Here is a 21,233-nt window from a genome sequence, read left to right as displayed (position 1 = left end):
TGTCTTGTTGTCCTCATACATGTCCTGCTGTCCTCATACATGTCCTGTACCAGTCTAGTTGCTACAACTCTATACATCACCCTTGTTCTTAAAAATGGACGCCAGCACACTTCTACTTCAGAGTATCGAAATAAAAACAAGCAAAATGCTAATTAAATTAGCCAAATGCTTGTTAAAAGTAGCTAAACATTAACAAGAAGCTAAAAGGAATAAAACTGACCATGATTCTTGTTTATTTTTTTCTAAACTGGATCAGTTTGTGTTCAGTTGATTAATGTTAAGTTTTTGCCGTTTCCTTGACGACGACACTTTAGCTAAATCTTATGTCAACAACAAAGAAGCTCCTCCCTCCGAGCCAACATGTGCAGGTCGTTAACGTGACTCTTCATCACCTCCTCTTCATCACCTCCTCTTCTCAGTTCTGTGTTCTGGCTCCAACAGGGCCGAGGCTTCTCCAAGGCGATGACGGCGAAAGAGGCGGAGGCGTTCGTGGGCGACGCCCGTTGCAACGTGAACATCCTGCAGGTACGCAGCAGCTTCAGACATGCAGGTGTAGATGTTCCGTCAAAGGACGAGGTGCGAGACGTCTCATCGTTCTCGCCGGCGTCGGTTCTCTTGACTTCCCCCTTTGATCTGAGTCGGGCAGGTGACGGCGCTCGGCCACACCGAGCGCTCGATCGGTGATCTGGAGATCAATGAGCTTCCTGATGAAAGAGAACGAGTGGAGCAGGACTCCCAGCGCGGAGCTGCGACTGTGTTTTCTGACAAAAGGCAGACGTCTTCGACATCTCCGCTTTTCATCCAGAACGTTCAGACGGAGCTAAAAATACGCTGCAGCCACGGTTCCTCGCTCGTTCTCAAAGACGACAGCTCAGCAGGCTGAAGCTTCACGAGCGTCGTCCTGTTTCTCCTGTCGGCCGTCACCGAACAAGTGAAGCTGCGTTCGGTTCTCCTGGTCGCAACGACTGAAGACGTTCATGAAGGAGTTCAGACTGAGGATCTTATGTCGACGATTGTTCTGTTGGTGCTCAGTGTCATCAAACGCTCTCAGCTACTGCCACGTCCAACTTCAGCTCAGTATCTGTAAAAACAGCTGAATTATAGCTGTTCTTCTGTTGGCTAATCCATTAGCTGTGACAACCATGTTGAATTGTATCAACTCCAGTTATTCAGTTGTGGAAAAAAAAATGTCTGTCAGTTTTACAGGTATTGACATAAAATACCATCCAATGGTTAGAGATATTTTACTAACAGGCGAACGGGTACTGCTGGTTTTAAGCTAGAACTCGGAGAACGTTGTCTCGTTCTGTTAAACGTGATGAACTCGCAGCCTGAGCTTTACCCGCTCGTTAGCCGACGCTCCAGCTGAAATTTAATTGTTTCGTTATGGAAGCTCGTTTTGTAGCTACATTAAACTGAGGAGCCGTGTTTCTGATCGGCTTCAGTTACAGCGACTGAACGAGTTATAGCCAATTTCAGGTCAGTCGGCTGTGGCAGCCATCTTGAATCGGGCTGACTCCAGATGTTTGTCGGTTACAGATGTTCCCACGATGATTACTACTTCAGCGTTGTTTCTTTGGGAACCCTGGTTGATAACGTGGACCTGCCTTGTTTTCCCGTTTTTCTTCCTCCAGGACGATAAACTGATCCTGGACGCTCCGTCATCCCAACCCACGTCGAAACATCTCCGCCGAGACTCGACCAACGGCTCTCTGGAGCTCACGGTAAACACGTTTTTATCAAAGCAACACCCGCTCACCTGGAATCTGCTCCTGTTTAACTCGTCCCAACGAGGAAAATCACAGATTTGTTCCGCTCTGCTGGTTTCCAGGTGAAGTTCGGTTACGGCAGGTGGGTCGTGGATTCTGTGTACTACCCCGATGTTGACCGCATCCCTCTGGCCATCATCATCCCCGCCGTGATCGTGCCGATGCTGCTCTTCATCGCCGTGTCCGTCTACTGCTACAGGTGGGGTCAAACGTCCCGACGGGTCGGCGCTCGACGCGTCGTCGTGTTTCTGATCCCAGTGTCGTTTGCTCCGGGGCAGGAGGAAGAGTCAGCAGGCGGAGCGGGAGTACGAGAAGGTGAAGCATCAGCTGGAGAGTCTGGAGGAGAGCGTCAGAGATCGCTGCAAGAAGGAGTTCACAGGTACGGAGATCACCTGTCTGAGCTGCGACTAAACGACCGAGGCGAGAGCTGAGCGATGATTTGAACTCGTCTTTGTCCAGAATGTCTCCTGAGTCTGGACAGATTTGAATAAAACTCAGGAAGTAATCTTTAGAATTAGTCCAATTCAATATGGCCGCCACAGCTAAGTGACCTCATCAAACACACGAATAGCTCAGTCAGTTTTACAGATGTTGAGCTCAAACTTAGTGTGGTAGTAGCTGAGGCTGATCTGCGACACACAGTCTGAGCTCTGACTGATTCAAGAACTTCACTAACTATGGGGGAGTGGTGGCGCAGAGGTTAGAGAGGTGGGCTTGTGATCCGAAGATCGCCGGTTCACGCCCCGGCCCCGACAACATCAAAATTGTGGGTGGGGTAGGTGAAACACCCACACTTGCCCCCACCCTCATTCGCCCCACTCTAGGCCCATGAGCAAGGCCCTTAACCCCCACCATGTGCTCCCTAAACAGGTCTCTCTTGAAAATGAGTTCTCGTGGCTCAATGAGACTAACCTGGATAAATAAAGGCTAAATGAAAAAAAAAAAAACTATTGGTGTCAGCTCTGTCTGTTAGCAAAATATCTCATAAACCACCGGATGGAGTTTAATGAAACTTATAGAAAATAAGTTCCAACTGTTCAGAGTTTGGTGTCAAGTGCATTCAAGATGGCCGCCACAGCTAATCAACCTCTTGAAACACAAACAAAGCTGTAACTCAATTGTTTTTTCTCGTATTGAGTTAAAGTTTGTTGTGGTAGTAGCTGAGAGTCACTGAAAACATGTAGTGCTACACACTGCACAAACCTCAAACTTTTGTTTCAACTGTTAGGATCAACCCTGGTTTGTCTGTTAGCAAAATATCTCATGAACCACTGGATTGATTTTAATGAAACTCTGAGGATGTAATCAATACTTTAACCTCTACAGCTGTTTATATTTCCAAATCAACCCCATTCAAGATGGCCGACACAGCTAGTCAGTTTTAGCTAATATAAATATGGTTATCACAGTCAATTTTACAGCTGTTGAGCTAAGATTTAGTGTGGTAGTAGCTGAGAGTCGTCCTCAAAACACACTCAGAGTGCTGTTCATAATGTGACATCTTTGCTCTGCTGTTAGCAAAATATCTCATGAACCAAAGGATTCATTTTAACACAAAGTAATCATTTGACAAACGTCTATAATTGATTTAGTTCTGGCTTTAACTCAGAATTACAATCAAATAGTGTGTGGTAGTAGCGGAGAGTCATCCTCGACACATGATCCGACACGCGGTTGTGGCGGCCATCTTGTTTCAGACTGTTCAGGAAGGCTGCAGGCGGTAGTTTTCCTCAGAGACGCTCGGCCTTTAATTTGTTCGCTGTGAACAAAACAAACATTCTGACCAGAATTCAGAAAGCGTTTTTTACGATCGACGTCCAGATCTAAAATTTATAAAAGTGTGAAAATAATTTATGCTGCTCTCTTCTCGACTGCAGTTTTTAAGACGTCAAAAGAAATGTTGGACTACATATGAGCTAAAGTTTCAGATATCTACTTGTGGTCCCACAACAGGATTATTGTCATGATTTATTTATTTTAAAAATCAAGCCCTGATTTGAGCCTTCAGCTGTCTTTAAGCTCGCTGCAGTTTTTATTCTGTTGCTGAAGTCTGAGTGGATCGGAAGACATTTCTGTAGTGTCTTCACCGTAGAGACGGGGGTTTGTCCACCGTCCTGGAGCCAAGAGACCGAACTACCGTCGGTGCGTGTTGTGATTAAAACCTGGTACCAACTTCCATTACGGTGTGCAGCAACATCTAGGAGTCGGAAAGTTTCCTTTCAAAAACTGGGCTGCACATCAAAATCCAAGATGGCTGCCTCCACGTGTGCACGTTTAACTCGTGAGCTGGATAACTTAAAAATGAGCAGCGTACTTCCATTTGAGAGTGTGGCTGCATCGAAGAGTGAAAAGGTCTCTACCCCTGGGGTGGCCCTTGGGCTGATCGAAGATGAATCTATTGGGGCCAAGGCCACCATCGACCACCCCCTGGCTCCTCCACTGCACCTGGTGCTGGATAGTCGCTCCCTCCACTCGCCAGCAACCGTCACTCCGCGACTCAGAGCGAAGCTAAATAAAAACACTCTGTTCTTCTCCACAGTGTAACCCCCTCCCCACAACAAAAACATTTATTTATTTTTCTCTTAAATTCCACTCATCTTAAACATTCACTGTTCAAATCCCTCAGTGACGGGGGACCTCGTTGCACCGCTGGACCACAATCCTGCTCCCATGGGCAGCTGCAGGTGTAAGACGGGTGGAGGTGGGAGGACACCAGAACATTGTGCACGCACGTGAAACCAGTCCACCATCGTCAGAAACCAGCCCCTCAAAGAAGCGGCTGCACGGCTTCTGGTCGCTTCACTGGAAACGCTCCAATTCTCACATTCAGACTTGATTTATCTCCAAAGGACATTTTAGATTTTCGAGGCTTCCGCAGAAACTTTCAGACATTTAGTGTCTGAGATTCCAACCATCGTCCAACAGTCGCAGCTGAGCTCCTCTAACGTGCCGACATCTTTTTTATTTTACAGATCTGATGATAGAAATGGAGGACCACACCAGCGATCTGAGCGAAGGCCGGATCCCCTTCCTGGACTACAAAACCTACACCGACAGGAACTTCTTCCTGCCGTCCAAAGAGGGCGCCAACGACCCCATGATCACCGGAAGGATCCAGATCACCGAGGGCCGGCGGGCCAACGTGGCTCAGGCCCTGAACCAGTTCTCCAACCTGCTGAACAGCAAGACGTTCCTCATCAACGTGAGCGTCGGGCTCCTGCTCACATCGGGCTCCTGCTCACATCGGGCTCCTGCTCACATCGTTCCCTTTAACTTCACGTAAACTTTTCATTTTCGTTTCCAGTTCATCCGCACGTTGGAGGGTCGCTCCGACTTCAACGCCCGGTCCCGCGGGTATTTCGCCTCCCTGCTGACGGTGGCGCTGCACGGCAAGCTGGAGTACTACACGGACATCATGAGGACGCTGCTGCTGGAGCTGATGAACGAGCACGTGCAGAGCAAAAACCCCAAACTGATGCTGAGGAGGTGAGGGCGGACACGACCGCTGGCTGTTAAACCATTCAGTTGAGCTCGTTTGGATCTGAGCCCAAGCCTCCTGCAGCGTGTCGAACGTGCACGACGCCTTTACAAGTTGGAGTGAAAGAGGTTTCCAGGTGTCTGCACAGATTGACTGTGTTCTGTTGGCTGCAGGTCAGAGACGGTGGTGGAGAGGATGCTGTGCAACTGGATGTCCATCTGCTTGTACCAGTTCCTGCGGGTAACAAAACCGTGTTTTCTTCCATTCGTGACGGACTAAAAATGTTTCTGTGTCAGAACGCCGCTCGTTTTTCTGTCGGTGTTTGGGTTTTACCCTGCAGCTCCAAACCAAGTTTCACGTTTTTACTTTACATCAGGTTGATAAAATTATCTTCTTTAGGTCCTGACATGAATAAAAAGAGTGAAATTCAGAAAACGAGCCACAGAAACGACTTTAAATTTAAACCAAATTGTAATTTTCATCATTTTCATTGGAAAAACACGTAATTTTAAACCACGTCAATCATTGCTTTTAACTTTTTTTAAAGATACAAAGGTAATTATTAAAAGTTAATCCATATCTATCTGGATGGATGGATGGATGGATGGAGCACCTTTTATATCTGTGATTTATTTTGCTGGAATGGCTGATTTCCTATATTAAACTTTACTATCGGCTGATGCCAATAGTATTGTGCATCCCTAATTAATAGGTATTTGTTAGTAATGGTTGATATTAATAGGTGATATTGGGTAGTAATAAGTACTAGTTGGTAGTTAAAGCAGGTATCAATAGGTGCAGATTGTAATAGTATTTAAACGATAGTTAATTGGTATAATAGTTGGTAACTATGAGTTAAATAAGTAAATAGTAGCAATAGTGGGTATTAATAAGTTATGGTGGTAGGTTGTCGTTAACAAACTGTAATATTAGGTTAATATTAGGAAGTATTAATTGGTAGTAGTAGTAGCCAACAATAGGTAATAGTAATTAATTTTTAGTTGCAGGTAATAAACAGTTTAAAAGTTTTTGTAAGTGTTTGGACTGTTGGCTCATCAGTCTGCTTTAACTTTTTGTTTTTAACCGTGTGTTCAAAGAGCAGGTGAGCTGTTTACTATTCATAACCTAAGTCTGTGTGTGTAACGTTTGCGTTGTGGCGGATCGTGAACGCGTCTGTCTGGTTTGACTTCCTGTCCAGGACACGGCTGGAGAACCTTTATACAAACTCTTCAAGGCCTTGAAGCACCAGGTGGAGAAGGGCCCGGTGGACGCCAAGCTGAAGAAAGCCAAGTACACGCTGAACGACACGGGGCTGCTGGGAGACGATGTGGAGTACTCCGTGCTGGTTAGTGCACGCAGGCGCTGCAGGTTTCTGACACGACACGCTTCAACAGATTCTGAGTCGCAGAACTTTGAGAAAAGTCTAAAAACTTCAGAGCTCACAGCTCAGTGGTAAAAACAGTGAATCATACGATGCAGGCGAGTTCTGCAAGAAACAAACGGATTTAACATCTTCAAGCAGATCAGAGGGATCTGTTGATCTGAGAGTCTTGAATGTGTTTATCTGCAGCTCGTAAGATATGAACATGAGTTTATGACCATCGATGGAACATGTGGCAGCAGCTGCTCTGTGGCTTCACTTTAATTTCCTGCCTTGTCCACGGCTGCTCCTCGGTCCTCCATTAAGGTTCTGCAGCCTGTTGCAGGATTTGACCTCATTTACTACAGAGGTGCCCAATACGTCCATCTCAGATCATCTCAGATCATCTCAGATCGTCTCAGATCATCTCAGATCATCTGTGCGTGGGTGATGAGGGTTGCCAGATCAATGTAACATGTTTTGTTTACCCCCTCCTTTTCTGTGCACATGTTCAACAAACACAACACACGCCTCATCTTAGAACATCTTTACTTGGCACTTACGACAGTTTAGCTCAAAATACTGTCAATTTAAAGCCACAGTTCTATAGTTCATCATTTCTTATCTGGCAACCTGACAGACGTGAAAATTATAGTGTTTTCATGTAAACTTGCTCATTTTTGTTTATTAGCCCAATAAACATTAAAAAAACACTTAAGTTTTAATAGGTTGTTCTCGTGTAAACGGGGTCTTACAGCAGGTAGATCACTTTGACCTGGTCCTTTTAAAAGGAGCTCCATGATGAAAACATCTGGACACCCCTGGTCTAATCTTTCTTCTGCTCCTTGAAGAAAGGCTGAGCCGTTTTGCAGCAGACTCTTAATCCTCTGAGTTTCATCTGATGCGAACGTTTAGAAAAGCTTCTTCGGTCCCCGTCGTCCCCGTAATGCTGTGAACGTGTAACAAGCTGCAGAACACACACACAGGCGTCGTCCTCCTGTATCTGCTGTAGATCATCTCTGAACCACTCAGTCCTTCAGTTCACTTAAAACATGATCTCTGGGATTAAATGTGTCAAATGGAGCAACAAACAGACGCAGAACAGAACAAACAAGGCTTCTTTGTTTGAGTCATGTGAAAGATGACGGCAGATCTCAACGTGGTCCTTCTGTCAGACTCTGCAGGTTCTGGTCCACGGGGAGGGACCCGACGTCACTCCGGTTAAAGTGTTGAACTGCGACACCATCACCCAGGTGGGTCTGACCCGGTCCACCTGCTCGTCCTCCAGCAGCAGCGTTCTGTCCTGTGGTGTACTGTCCGGGTGCTGAATCTGTTGTTTTCTGCCCCCCAGGTGAAGGAGAAGATCATCGACCAGGTCTACCGGAACCTGCCGTACTCTCAGAGACCCAAAGTGGAGAACGTCGCACTCGGTGACACAAACACACAGTTTATCAGTTTGTAAACAAAACTATTTACCTCCGAGCGGCGAGCGAGGGCACGTGGCCGCAGAGCGGCGAAGGTTAAAGTTTGTTTCCTTGTCCGTCCACAGAGTGGCGACCCGGCTCCACGGGTCAGATCCTGTCCGACCTGGACCTCACCACACAGAAAGAAGGACGCTGGAGGAGACTCAACACACTGGCTCATTACAACGTGAGTTCTGCTGCTGCGCCGCCCCCCGCACCTGTTTCACACCTTCACCTGTGCAGCACAGAGAGGCGAGTTAAGCCCCGCCTCCTGCTGTGGCGCCGGTTTAAATGGGCCTAGTCCAGTTTACCGAGCCGGGGAGCTGTAGACTCAGATTCCTCTGAAGAGTTTCTACAAATGAGGAAAACATGAGAAAGTGGGATTATTTTATTATTTTCATTATAAAATCTGGATTATTGTAAAACCCAGAATGTAAAACTTAATGTTGAGCAATCCCACATGTCCCAAAGTGGGCGGGGTTTAACCCTCGAGTCCCATTTTTATTTAATAATTACTCAAAGTAAGCGCTGTTTGTAGATGGCAGCAGTAACAGATAACAGATCTATAACAGATCTATAGCAGATCTATAGCAGATCTATAGCAGATATATAACAGATCTATAGCAGATCTATAGCAGATAGATAACAGATATATTGCAGATCTATAGCAGATCTATAGCAGATATATAACAGAGCTATAGCAGATATATAACAGAGCTATAGCAGATCTATAACAGAGCTATAGCAGATCTATAACAGATATATAACAGATCTATAGCAGATATATAACAGAGCTATAGCAGATCTATAACAGATCTATAGCAGATATATAGCAGATATATAACAGATATATAGCAGCTCTATAGCAGATCTATAGCAGATCTATAGCAGAGCTATAGCAGATCTATAGCAGAGCTATAGCAGATATATAACAGATATATAGCAGCTCTATAGCAGATCTATAACAGATCTATAGCAGAGCTATAGCAGATATATAGCAGATATATAACAGATATATAACAGATATATAGCAGCTCTATAGCAGATATATAGCAGCTCTATAGCAGATCTATAACAGATCTATAGCAGATATATAGCAGATCTATAGCAGATATATAACAGATCTATAGCAGATCTTTGACCAGATCTATAACAGATCTCTGATCAGATCTATAGCAGATCTATAACAGATCTATAACAGATCTCTGATCAGATCTTTGATTTAAAGTGAGAGACTCCACAATAGTTCAGTGTCTGAAGAACATTATTTGATTTAACTGATTTATTTATCGTGTTTTTTTATTTAAAGCTTTAATTTCTTGTAAATCTGCCTCAGGTCCGTGTCGATTATTCAGCGACCGCAGAAATAAATTTAAACCAAATTCAATCCGTCTTCGTTCTAAACGACCTTTAGGACCTTTATCAGGTCTCTCTTGTAAATGAGTCCTCAAGGCTCAATGGGATTTACTGTCTAAATAAAGGTTGATAGGAACCCCCGCGCTCGTGAACGGGACTGATTTTTCCATTTGGGTTTTATTTTTGTGTAACTCGGACGTTTAGCGTCCTGTTCTTAGAGTTTTATGGTTTGATTTATTTAGTAAAAGTAATAAGCTGCTGTTGTAAGTCACGTGAACATGTGACCCACATGTGAACATGTGACCCACATGTGAACATGTGACCCACATGTGAACATGTGACCCACATGTGAATCAACAGCTCCAGAAAGACAGAAATAAATAATGGAGGGGACAGACGAAAGAAGTTGGTTTAGTTTCTGCAACTTGTTTACCGTCAGAACGCCGTGAGGAATGTTTACTCTTGTTTTATTTTATTTGACATTTCTTAAGAGACCCCCCCCCACGACAAAAGTTGTTTTTGTTTTTTTGTTTTTTTTTAAATAAAGAAGGTCATTTTAACTCGACAACACGTCTAAAACGTTCTGGAGGCAGAAGGATCAGCTGATTTGTCCTGATCATGGTCAGAGTTTCGGGACGTTTGAAAGCGGCGGCGTCTTCGTTTTTCCGTCCTGCTGTTTTCACTCGGCTTCATTTTCATCCGAGACGTTTTCGTCGAGGAGCGTCGACACGTGGAAGGACTCTCGTTTCTATGGAAACCGACCAGGAGTTCGAGTCCTCCTGACGTTTGGAGAAAATCCTTAAAATCATAAAAATATTGATGTGAACTTGTTTGACCCGCTCTGTGTTGCAGGTTCGGGACAACGCCACGTTGGTTCTGTCCAGAGTTCTGCACGCGCAGTCGTTCCACCAGCACCAGGACAGCCACGATGAGAGTACGTCCACACCTTTTCTGTTTTGACTGCAGCGTTAGCAAAATATCTCTGGAGGCACTGGATGCATTTTCATGAAATCATTACTGATTCAAGATGGCCGCCAAGGCTACTCATCCTCAGCTAAAATAAATAATGGACTTGAGCACACTCAGTTTACAGATGTTGAGCTAGAACTTGGTGCGGTGGTTGCTGAGAGTCGTATCTCGAGGGACTTGGCTCTGGTGGCCATCTTGAATCAAAGCTCGTCGTTTATTTTGTTTTTAAACGATGAGAACCGGAGCTCGACCGGCTCCACTCACAGTTCAGGGCTTTCTAAACATCTGGTCAGCGAGCGCTAACGTCGGCTGTCTCGTGCAGAGAACGCGCTCCTGGAGGACGACAACACCTTCCACCTGGTGAGGCCGACGGACGAGCTCGACGAGGTGAAGTCCAAGCGAGGCAGCATGAAGGACAAGGCCATGACCAAAGCCATCACGGAGATCTACCTGACGCGCCTGCTGTCCGTCAAGGTGCAGACGACCCGCTCCGAAGGCTCCGTGCACGTTTTCCTGACGCAGCGTGACCGTTTGTGTGTTTTCGGTCCTCAGGGCACGTTGCAGCAGTTCGTGGACGATTTCTTCCGCAGCGTCCTGTGCTCGAGCTCCGTCGTCCCGCCCGCCGTCAAATACTTCTTCGACTTCTTGGACGAGCAGGCGCAGAGGCACGACAACGTGGACGAGGAGACGCTGCACATCTGGAAGACCAACAGGTGCGCAGCAGAGGCACTCCCTGAATGATGCTCTTTTTGTCCAGATGTTTCCAGATGTTTCGTCGGAACAGACCGACGCTTTTATTTCAAGAGTTTTCAGAACGATCTGAAACGTTCAGTATCGCTTCCTGCTCCGTGTCCAACGCCTCGGATCTAAAGAACTTCCTGTCAAAGTTGATAAATGTTGAAACTGTACAACTTTTAAAAAGTTGGTTGAGTTTAGTTGAAGGAGTTACGATCAGCATGCAGAACAATAATGTTCTGCTTTTTAGGTCGTTTGTAGTATTTCTGCCGTCTGCTCTGTGGTACAGAGTCCTGATGACTCCCAACTCGTGCTCCAGAGGCTGATGGGAGTCAAACTGCAGATACTGGTCTGTGTGGGGGGGTTTGTGGTTTGTCCTCTATCAGAGACTGAGACCTCACAGTCCAAGAAAACCAACTTGCCATTTTTTTCATCTTCTCGTGTGAACTTGATGTATTTATCCACAGAGTTGATGTGGTCAGTAAAATGTTGGACTTCCTGAGATTTGATTTGAACCCAGGTGTCGTCAACATACCTGAACCAATGACTTGGTGGTGTCCCTGAGAAGGACGCCAGGTTGGCTACGATGGGAGAAACTGGACACCCCACAGCACCCCCATGGTTCTGCCTGTCATGTTGCCCCCCCTTAGGTTGACTGCAGGCACAGGTTCAAGAGTTGACACAGTGGCTCAGTGGAAAGCGTGGTCCTGCTGCTCAGAGTGGTGTCTGATTTGAACCTTAGACCACCTCTACTGCATCATCAACAGGAAGTAAAGAGTCATGTGACGTCAGAAGAGACCACTGTTTCATCAGTCTCCATGACGACATCCCTCACCTTGTCCACAGAGTCCATGGTGTTCATCAGGACTTCATGTTTTCCTGGAAGATATTCAAGTGAGGAGATGCACTGTGAAGAACCGAGGCCACCACCAGACTCAATGATGGAGCCAGGGGGTGGCCAATGGTGGCCATGCCCCCCATAAATTAATCTTAGGCCAATCATTTGAGCAAATTGTACTTTGAGACAATATAAAATTGAAACAATAGGAGTGGTCGGTTTACATAATTATATGGTGGCGGCCATCTTGAATTCAATGTAACAACCCAGTTTTCAGTAGTGACCTTTCTTATGTGTACATGCAGCCACCCACCAACATGGAAGTCGGTATCTCACTTTATTTTTGAAGTTATGCAGCTCACAAACAGACCGAGGGTATTTCCAATTCCCGTTTTCGCTCCATAACAAGAGACAAACAAAAAGACAAGTTGTATCTTGAGGTGGGACTGAACCTCGCAGCGTCCCTCAGACCATCTGATGCGGGTTTTCCCTCAAACCTCCTGATTTTGTGGCTCCTGAACCAGTTCAGTCCTGCTTCTCTTCAAAGCTGCAAACTGCCATCCTGCTGTACAAACCTCTGCTTCCGTGCGTTTGCCGTTTCATCAGCCCAGCTGGAGCGAAGTCGTGTCGGCGCAGGCAGCCGGCCGCACGAAAACCTCCGTTAATCGCTCGACTGTTGACGAGTCGGATAAATGACGACGGAGCAGAAACGGACGGACGGAGAGATCGCTGCTCTGTTTTCTCTCTGACCCCGAGCCGAATCTGTCAATCATGAAGAACTCACGCTAACGGGATGAAATATTCATCAGCCGTGGTGAATTATTGATGACGGTTGTGATCGGGGAGGAAGAGATGAAAGGTTGGAGGAAGTAAAAGGTGCGTCAGCAAAGATGGAAGCTAAACGTTACCACGGCTGTTAACCCAGATCTTCATTATTAGCTTTGAACTTTTTGTGCTATCCACACAGCTCGACACCAGCTTTAATGTTTTTAGCTCTTTTATCTGAAGTTATTCTGATGTTGGCGTCCCGTGTTGGCTTCAGGGTTTTTTAATAAACTCTTGTTCAGGTCTCCACATCCAGCTGATTAAAAACACGTTTTTTTAGACGGAAACGTCGAACAGCTAAATGTTTAAAGATGGAAATCCAAAAATAAAATGTACTTTATCAACCAACATGAAAACTTGTCTTGTGCTACGAGCTGCTGCAGCATTCAGTGCATTCATGGCATCGATATGTCCAAAATAAAACGGGTGTTTCAAAACCAGATAAAATGCTCAGAAAAAGGACGGTGACCTCGTCGCTTTCTCAAAAAATAAATAAAATGAGGAATAAAACAAACACCGAGTTGGAAAAATCTTCTGATATTGCTTGTAAATTGCTTAATAAATAATTATAAACCCATCCCTCCATTATCTTCAGCTTATTTCAAAACAAGCTCCTCTGTCAGAAAAGGGTGGATTGTTCTCTTCAGGTCGAGGGTGAAGTTCTGCCTCAAGTGGAGGAGTTCAAGTGTCTCTGGGTTTTGGTCACGAGTGAGGGAAGAATGGAGCGAGAGATTGACAGATAGATTGATGCAGCGTCTGCAGTATTGTGGACTCTGTGCTGGTCCGTTGTGGTGAAGAGAGAGCTGTAAGGCACAGCTCTCCGTTCATTGGTCGGTCTACGTTCCTGCCCTCACCTCTGGTCATGAACTCTGGTAAGGGTGCTTCCTGGGTGCCTCCCTATGGAGGTGCTTCGGGCATGTCCAACTGGGAGGAGACCCAGGGGAAGACTCAGGACACGCTGGAAGGGAGCGAGCAGCGTGTGTCTTTAAGAAAATGGGAGGGAGGCCCCTTGACGTGACGTGGGCTGTCTCTCTCTTGGTTTATTGTTTATCGCGACAGGCCGAATCTTGATTTGTGATCTTTTTTGGCGTGTCTGCAGCTTGCCGATGCGGTTTTGGGTGAACATCCTTAGAAATCCTCACTTCATCTTCGACGTCCACGTGACCGAGGTGGTGGACGCGTCGCTGCACGTCATCGCTCAGACCTTCATGGACGCCTGCACCAAGACGGAGCACAAACTCAGCAGGGTCAGTTCAACCGAGCGGCGGCCATTTCCCCAAAGAGCTGCGAGCTGAAAACCTGACGGGGTTAACGCCGGCGTCTAATTTGTTCCTTTTGTTTCCGACTCCAGGAGTCTCCGAGCAACAAGCTGCTCTACGCAAAAGAGATTTCCACGTATAAGAAGATGGTTGACGAGTGAGTGTTTACAGAGCGGCACGTTCAGGCCGTGAATACAGAACTTCACAAATGAATCGTTTCTTATCCGCTGTGTCCACAGTTACTACACGGGCATCAGCCAGATGGTTCCAGTCAGTGACCAGGACATGAACACACACCTGGCCGAGGTGTCCCGGGTACGAGTCTCTTTGTGTTGGTAAAACCAGGACTCAGCCTCCAGCAAACCACCGTAACGGGTTTTATCTTCGGATGCATTAAAGACAAATGTAGATTACAGATAAAAAGCTTCAAAGAGCTTCCAAATCAAAGCACTCTGTCAGACACATATTATGGTCTGTTTACTCCTTTTAACTAGTTTTAGTTTTAATTTTAGAGTTTTAATTTACCGGTAGATGTTTTAAAGTGTGGTTCTGTGGAAAAGTTATGAACTATCACTATCTTACCTGTTGTAGAAAGCTCTTTGAAAAACCTCTGTTCAAACAAAACAGCCTTTTTCAGGCTTGTTCAAAGAGCTTTCTACAACAGGTAAGATACTGTTTATCATCGGTTCACAGAAACCTATTATATAAAATATCCTTTAAAAACTTAACAACAAAAGTTTTTTTTCTTCAGTTTTTGTGTCCCACAGTTATTTTTAAAACAAACTTTTCAGATATTTACAAGCAGTTTGTTTTGTTTTGTAGAGCAGATTAAACGAGTTTCTGACCTAAATTATTTTAAACCGTTTTTTGTAGCAACACACGGAGAAGCTGAACACCCAGGTGGCCTTGCATCAGCTGTACCAGTACGCCAGCAAGTACTTCGATGCCGTGAGTAACCAACATTTATTTTTTTGCTTTAATAATATCCAGGTTTAATTTTCAGAAATACAAGCAGCTCACTCATTTTATTATAATATAATATTACAGTATTCATTTTGTGAACAGAGTCTAAATCCAGATTTTATTGGCTTCAATCATCAGAAGCTGTTTTTTTTAGTTTTGGCCACTAGGTGGCGGCATGCGCACTTTGATCCTGATTATTTTAAATCACCAAATCTGATGAATTTTAATAAAATCTATTTTTCCTCCTCTTCCTCAGATCATCCAGTCGCTGGACGAAGACCCGGCCGCTCAGAACAAACAGCTCACGGTCCGCCTCCAGCAGGTCGCCGCCGCCCTGGAGCACAAAACCACCGACCTTTGACCCCGTGAGGACGGAGGGGGCGGGGCTTTCAATTTTTTTTTTTTCTACGCAAGGACTCAAAGGAAGACGAGCGGCTGAAGCTTTCTGAATGTTTAATCGTTTAAGGACTAAAGAACACGCAGCTGAAGGAGCCACAGAACCAACAGAACCGAGGTTCTGGTCCAGCTGAAGGAACATGGAGGAATCAGCTGGAGCTCCGTGAGGTTTCTTTTGTTTGTGAACTCCTCTGACTTCGTTCTGACGAACGAAAATCCAAAACTTTAGCTTCAAGGAACCGACAGGAAGTGATGGAACCATTTCCTCTGGATGTTCGGATCGAAGCGGCCCGTTCTGAACGGTCCGCGGCGGCACGAAGCACTGACCTGAGAACAGCTCGGGCCACGGCGGATCTCGACCCGCTCAGTATTTAACGTGACACCACAACGTTCTTGTTCTCGGACCTGATCAGAATCACGTCCATCCCAACAATCATGAGGTCCAAACCGCTGACGTTCATCACCTTCATCCTGGTTCTGACCCGGCTTTGGTTCCTGTCGTTTAGATTTCAAACCACTGAAAATAATCAGCTCAGTTTGAAGAAGCTTCAAATGAAACGAGTTTCTGCTTTAAAGATAGAAGTTTCACAAGTTTGACTAAAACGACTCCGATAATTCAAATAAAACTCATTAATGCGTCGTATTTATTTAATGTGCCGTGAGGACGGGAAATGATGTGAATTAATAAAACGTTTGTTTGTTCTGATCGAAGAGAATCAAACTTTGGATAATTCAGTTCAAAAGTAATTTAAACTGGGAGCGTTTGGTGACCGCTCAACTCAAACTAACCATAAAATAAATTGAGACTTTACTGAGATCCTTTGGGACTAAAACGTGAATAAATAGTTTTCTTTAAAACCGGTTCAGGGCACAAAGTGTAAAACGCCAAAAATATGTTTAAAAATGTTCAATAAATGCCAAACGAGGTACAAAGTGGAAACAAATCCTTATAAATAAATCTGCGTCAAAATAGTTTTACATTTAAATGGTTTTTTTTTATTAAACACAAGTTCATATTGTGACTCAAATAAAAGAACACAACATGATTAGTCTTTTAAACACAAATCAGTAATTGAAACACAAACCAAAGCAGAAAGATAACAAAGGTGTTATAAATCATTCATTCACATTAAAATATATATATATTTAAAACAAAATTAACGCACAGAATCAGAGAAAAAGTTCTGATTTATAGAAAGTCATTTTTATCAAGAAATTTAAAGAAAATCTGTAACATAAATGCCCCGCCCCTCAAAATCTCAGTCTGCTCTGATTGGTCAGCTTGAGTGGCCTGATCAGACTCCGCCCAGTTTTCCTGAATGTTCAAATTTAAAATTGAAAAGTTGCATTTAATCACTAATATTGCACACTTTAAGACTAATTTTATAACTTTTGAACTTTTTTTCCAGGAAATTAGACGACCTTAAATATATAAATTTTGTAGTTTTTAACATTTTTGATCAGAGTAATGATTTTTAGGGGCTATTTTGTGCAAGAATGATTGAATAAAAACATAATGCATCTTGAACAGAGACGTGTCATATAAAAGAAAAAATAACACAATTTTTTTATTTCACTTTTTCTGATTTTTAAAATCTTTTTATAAAGTTTAATGTTCATCAACACCTAAAAATCCTGTTTTCCCACTTAAGCCCAGACGGTTTGAATCATTTTTTAATTTTTATTAGTTCTACAAACTGTGGTGCAATAAATATCTCTCTGACAAGAATCAGAAAATAAATAAAAAAACGTTCAGAAACATAAACTGATGAGAGCTCGCTGCTTTTTGTCTCTGCAGCTTTGTTAAACAGCTGCTTCGGTGCCAAATAACTGAACTAAGTGTTGCGTGTAATGTATGTTGACCAGAAGTAAGTGTGCGGTACTTTTATACAAAACGTATTCAAATGTGAACTTTTGCTGCCGTCACGTGACGTTCGGATGTTTCCGGATGTTTAAAAAAAGAAAAATAGTTGGGCTGTGTTTGATGTTTGGGGCTTTTTGTTTCGCTGACAGAAGTTTGAATCTGAGCTCGCTGATGTTTCCTCTGCCGACGATCGCTTCGTTCTGCCTTCTCTTTGCCGCCAGCGAGTGCCTTAAAGAGCTGAAGGGAATCTGAAAGAGCCCACCATGGAGTCGCCCGTCAGCGGGTTCTGGGGGTTGAATCAGAAAAACAAAGTACCGTATTTTTCGGACTGTAAGGCGCATTAAGTGAAACAAAACGGACAAGTCGAACTTTATTCAACTCGTTCACAATAACCACATAAAACTGGTTGAAGGTCCGTAAGCACAACCAGAATGAACACAAAAGGTGCACCTGATTATCAGGCTCACTGTTGACAAAAGGTATTTTAAATGCGCCTTATAGTCGAAAAACATGGTAAATGTTTTTGGAATTGTTGGAAATAAACTTTCATGACTTTAGTGAGTTGTCAGGAGGAGGCGCTGTGGGCTTCATAAAAATCAAAACGTAAGTCGCCGACTGAAAGTAAAACTTGAAGAAGAATAAAAACAAATTTTCCTTCTTCCTTCAGTTGCTTCTTTAAAGATTTGTGGACCATCTGCCTCCATCATCGTATCCCAGCATCCTCCTCTGTACGTGTCCGAACAATCTCAATATATTTTGTCTCCAAACCTGAGATGTCTCTGATTTCTCATTTCTAATCTTATGTTTGTCCCAAAAAAAACTTAATGTCTTCATCCCAGAGCAGTTCTCCACCTCTCCAGGCTCTCTTCCACCTGCTCCCTACTCACTGCAGATCTGCAGACATCAAAGTCCGTTCACAAGGACCCCTGCCTCATTTCAGCCGCATTTTCTCTGCTGACCTGTTATCACTTGAGTCTTATCACGTCTGAAAACAAACATTTAGACTAAAATAGTCTCAGCTGGCCTCGCTGAACGATTGAGAACCTGGGCTTTCTGTCGAGTCACTCTGTTTATAAGAAACGTTGATTTAAATTAAAGTTCTGTTTCACAGTTGCGTTAGTTTACTCACGTGATCAAAACGGGATTTCTGACAACAAAAACATGACAATCTGATTTTTTTACTTGTGTTGAACACTTCAGCTTTTAAATGTTAGTTTTCAGGCGGTTCTTGTAATTGCCACACTTACAGTAACCAACACCGCCACACTCTGGTAATTTTATGCAACTTAAAGAAAATCATTAAGTATTTTTTTCTTTTCGTAGCAAAAGAACATTCTGCTTTTCTTAATCTGGTTTATTGTTGAGAAATTCCTGATCAGTTTGATCGTCATGCAGGATTCCTGCTGGTTGAATTACATTTTGTGCACAAATGAAAAGATGAGTCTTGTTGATAACTGCAGTAAAACTAAATCTGCAAATTGGTTATTAAACAGAAGTGAAAATGGGATCAAGTGTTTGCTAGGTACAGAAAGAAGTTTTGTTTGTGTGATGTGAAACTGTCACAATAAATGTTCGAGGCACATGTTTTATTTTTGCAGAAATCTCCCTGTGGTACTTGTTTTATTCTTAAAATGCCTCGAGATAAATGGTTTGGATGGGCCCGGTTTTGAGACTGACGTGGACTGAAAATGACCCCAGCAGGGATCAGAGCTGGTCCGGACTGGACTGAAGCCCAAATCTGTGACTCTTCTGTGGAAAAGGGCAGAAAATCCACATGTAGGAAATTCAAATTATCCAATAAAATATGTTTTATATTAAAAAAAGACTTATTTGGTTTTATTTTGACTCTTGTGTTCCAAGTGATGGTACAAATGATTAATAAACCATGAGTTGATATAAAACTTTTAGATCCTGGGATTAAATTGAGATTAAATGTGTAAAAAAAAAAACAGTAAAATGTTGCAGTTTCCGGTCTCGTCTGGATTGTCCCAACTGAAGGGGTGGTCGACTCTCCCATTTTAGACTTGAATCTCCTTAATTTGAATAAAAACATTTTGTAATATTGTGTTTCACTCGTGATAATGCATGCATTGCAACAATGTACACATTTAGATAAAGATGATCTTGAATTTGGTTTTTAAACACCCCTAAAGTCGGTCATACCATTTTTTTCTTAATTTCCCGCCATAGCTCGAAGCGCCCACCGGTGTCAAATTACCGTTAATTAACGTTAAAAACCGACGTTTATCTTGAGTACAAGCAAAGTTCATTTAAAAGGTAAGTAAATAATCTAATGAATCCACTTTGAGAGGTATTTAAACCAAGCTGGTGAAGGATCTGTAAATGCCATGTTTCCAGTTTAGCCAGTTAGAGATGCTAAGCTAAGTAGCATTCGAGGTGTAAAACCCGGAAGTGGTGTAAACAACACACATGCTGAAGACAAATAAAACATAGTAGACATATTCGTTAATTCAATCAAAAACACTAAATAATACAAGACGAAACTGACAAAACAAAAAAAAAAAAGCCGTTACATTTCAGTAAATGTTGCATCCAGTAGGTGTTGTGTTGAAAAAAGTACCCCCGTAATGAAACTCATTAATTTATTTAAAAACTGAGACTTGATTTTCTATAGTTTAAGCTTAATAATTTAGCAAACATAAACAAACCGAATAAAATAGGTAAGAATTTTTAAATTAAAAACTGGGAATAGAAGTGAAAACCTTTCTTAAATAATTTTTTTTTGGTTTTTTTTTGCTGTCACAAATGTCTCTTGCTGCCAAAAAAGTGAAGGCGAATGATAAAGTTTTTGTCTCGCCATTAATGCCTAAAAGTTGCAGCAGTTGGACGGAGTGCTGTTTCTGTGCTCACGTTGGGACGGTCTGGCTTTGAGGCTGAATGGTGGTTCATCAAAAACTGGACTGATGGCAGGAAGTCCAGAGTCCTCAAAGGTCTTTCCTGTCTTTGGTGGCAGGGCATGGACCAAAGCTGACCCACAGTCAGAACATCTGCTTATGGTCTGTTGGGCTGAAGGATGGAGGTCAGCTGAGACTTGACACGTGAACCTCCGTCCACCTTCACTCGTGCAGCTGGTTCTCATGTTGGACGACCGCCTGCAGATCACTCTCTGACAGATGTGCAGCTATGAGAACAGCTGACGATCCTCCTTTAGCAACATCTGCTGTGATGGTTCAACAGAGGCTTGCCTGAATAATCCGTTTTGTTCTTTCTGATTGGCTCATAGAACGAGGCTGGATTATTTTCCAAGGCCTGTGAAAACTCCTCGGCCTCTCTCGAAGTGACTTCAGAAGTTCTGCCGATCTAGAGTGAGCAGTGTCTCAGTCCCTGACCCTCTTCCTGGAACGGACCGCTCGTGTCCGGAGCCAGAAACCGACTCTGTAAAGGGAAAGTGTTCTGCGCTCGTGCTGAACTGTTCGCTTGCCTCGTTGGTTTGTGCGTCGTGTCGTAGACGCCAAACATCTGAGCTCTGGAGCAGCTACTGCATCTTCAGGATGCTGGTGGTCCCAGTACGTTTTACAGATGAGCTACAGCTCGGTGTGGTTGTAGCCCAGAGTCGTCCTCAACTCGACGTCTGAGCTCCGACACGTCACAACTTTAATTTCTGCAGAATCATAGATTATTGTTTCAGTCATGTTTGTTTATTTACCCAGCTGGTGTTTATTTTAACACAAACAAAATTCAGCCAGTTGTGTGATGCAAAATAAACATTTTATTTAATCACAACTCAAATATTTGCAACGTTTTTCCTTTAAGTTTCTACAAACAGAATCAATTTATAAGATTTAACAAAACTATTTATTGAACAAACAGAATTTAGGGTTTTAGAAAAACTGCATTAGGTGGAACTAAATGTATTAACTAATATATTTTATATATATTGAGCCAACGTTTATTCCTGTTATTTGTAAAAATTTCCTGGACGTCCGTTGGTTCTCTG

The 21,233-nt window shown here is 43.5% G+C and overlaps 1 protein-coding gene across 1 annotated transcript in view; it reads left to right on the top strand.

Annotated features, from left to right (window-relative positions):
- LOC119428108 (plexin-B2) overlaps nt 1-15,495 on the top strand; it is a 186,296-nt gene extending 170,801 nt beyond the window's left edge. The window contains exons 24-42 of the mRNA XM_037695749.1: nt 442-525; nt 1,635-1,724; nt 1,832-1,968; nt 2,048-2,148; nt 4,742-4,971; nt 5,074-5,255; nt 5,421-5,487; nt 6,446-6,592; nt 7,783-7,860; nt 7,959-8,037; nt 8,157-8,257; nt 10,279-10,360; nt 10,718-10,869; nt 10,948-11,108; nt 13,893-14,040; nt 14,145-14,209; nt 14,292-14,367; nt 14,926-15,000; nt 15,272-15,495. Of these exons, the coding sequence (XP_037551677.1) occupies nt 442-525; nt 1,635-1,724; nt 1,832-1,968; nt 2,048-2,148; nt 4,742-4,971; nt 5,074-5,255; nt 5,421-5,487; nt 6,446-6,592; nt 7,783-7,860; nt 7,959-8,037; nt 8,157-8,257; nt 10,279-10,360; nt 10,718-10,869; nt 10,948-11,108; nt 13,893-14,040; nt 14,145-14,209; nt 14,292-14,367; nt 14,926-15,000; nt 15,272-15,376 (2,160 nt within the window). The 3' untranslated portion in view covers nt 15,377-15,495. The remainder of the gene's footprint in view (nt 1-441; nt 526-1,634; nt 1,725-1,831; nt 1,969-2,047; nt 2,149-4,741; nt 4,972-5,073; nt 5,256-5,420; nt 5,488-6,445; nt 6,593-7,782; nt 7,861-7,958; nt 8,038-8,156; nt 8,258-10,278; nt 10,361-10,717; nt 10,870-10,947; nt 11,109-13,892; nt 14,041-14,144; nt 14,210-14,291; nt 14,368-14,925; nt 15,001-15,271) is intronic.
- The last annotated feature ends 5,738 nt before the right edge of the window (nt 15,496-21,233 follow it).

The sequence above is a fragment of the Nematolebias whitei genome, chromosome 22 (genome assembly GCF_014905685.2).
Source record: "Nematolebias whitei isolate Nwh7 chromosome 22, NemWhi1, whole genome shotgun sequence".
NCBI lineage: Eukaryota > Metazoa > Chordata > Actinopteri > Cyprinodontiformes > Rivulidae > Nematolebias > Nematolebias whitei.
This window is presented reverse-complemented; position numbering and strand designations above follow the sequence as displayed.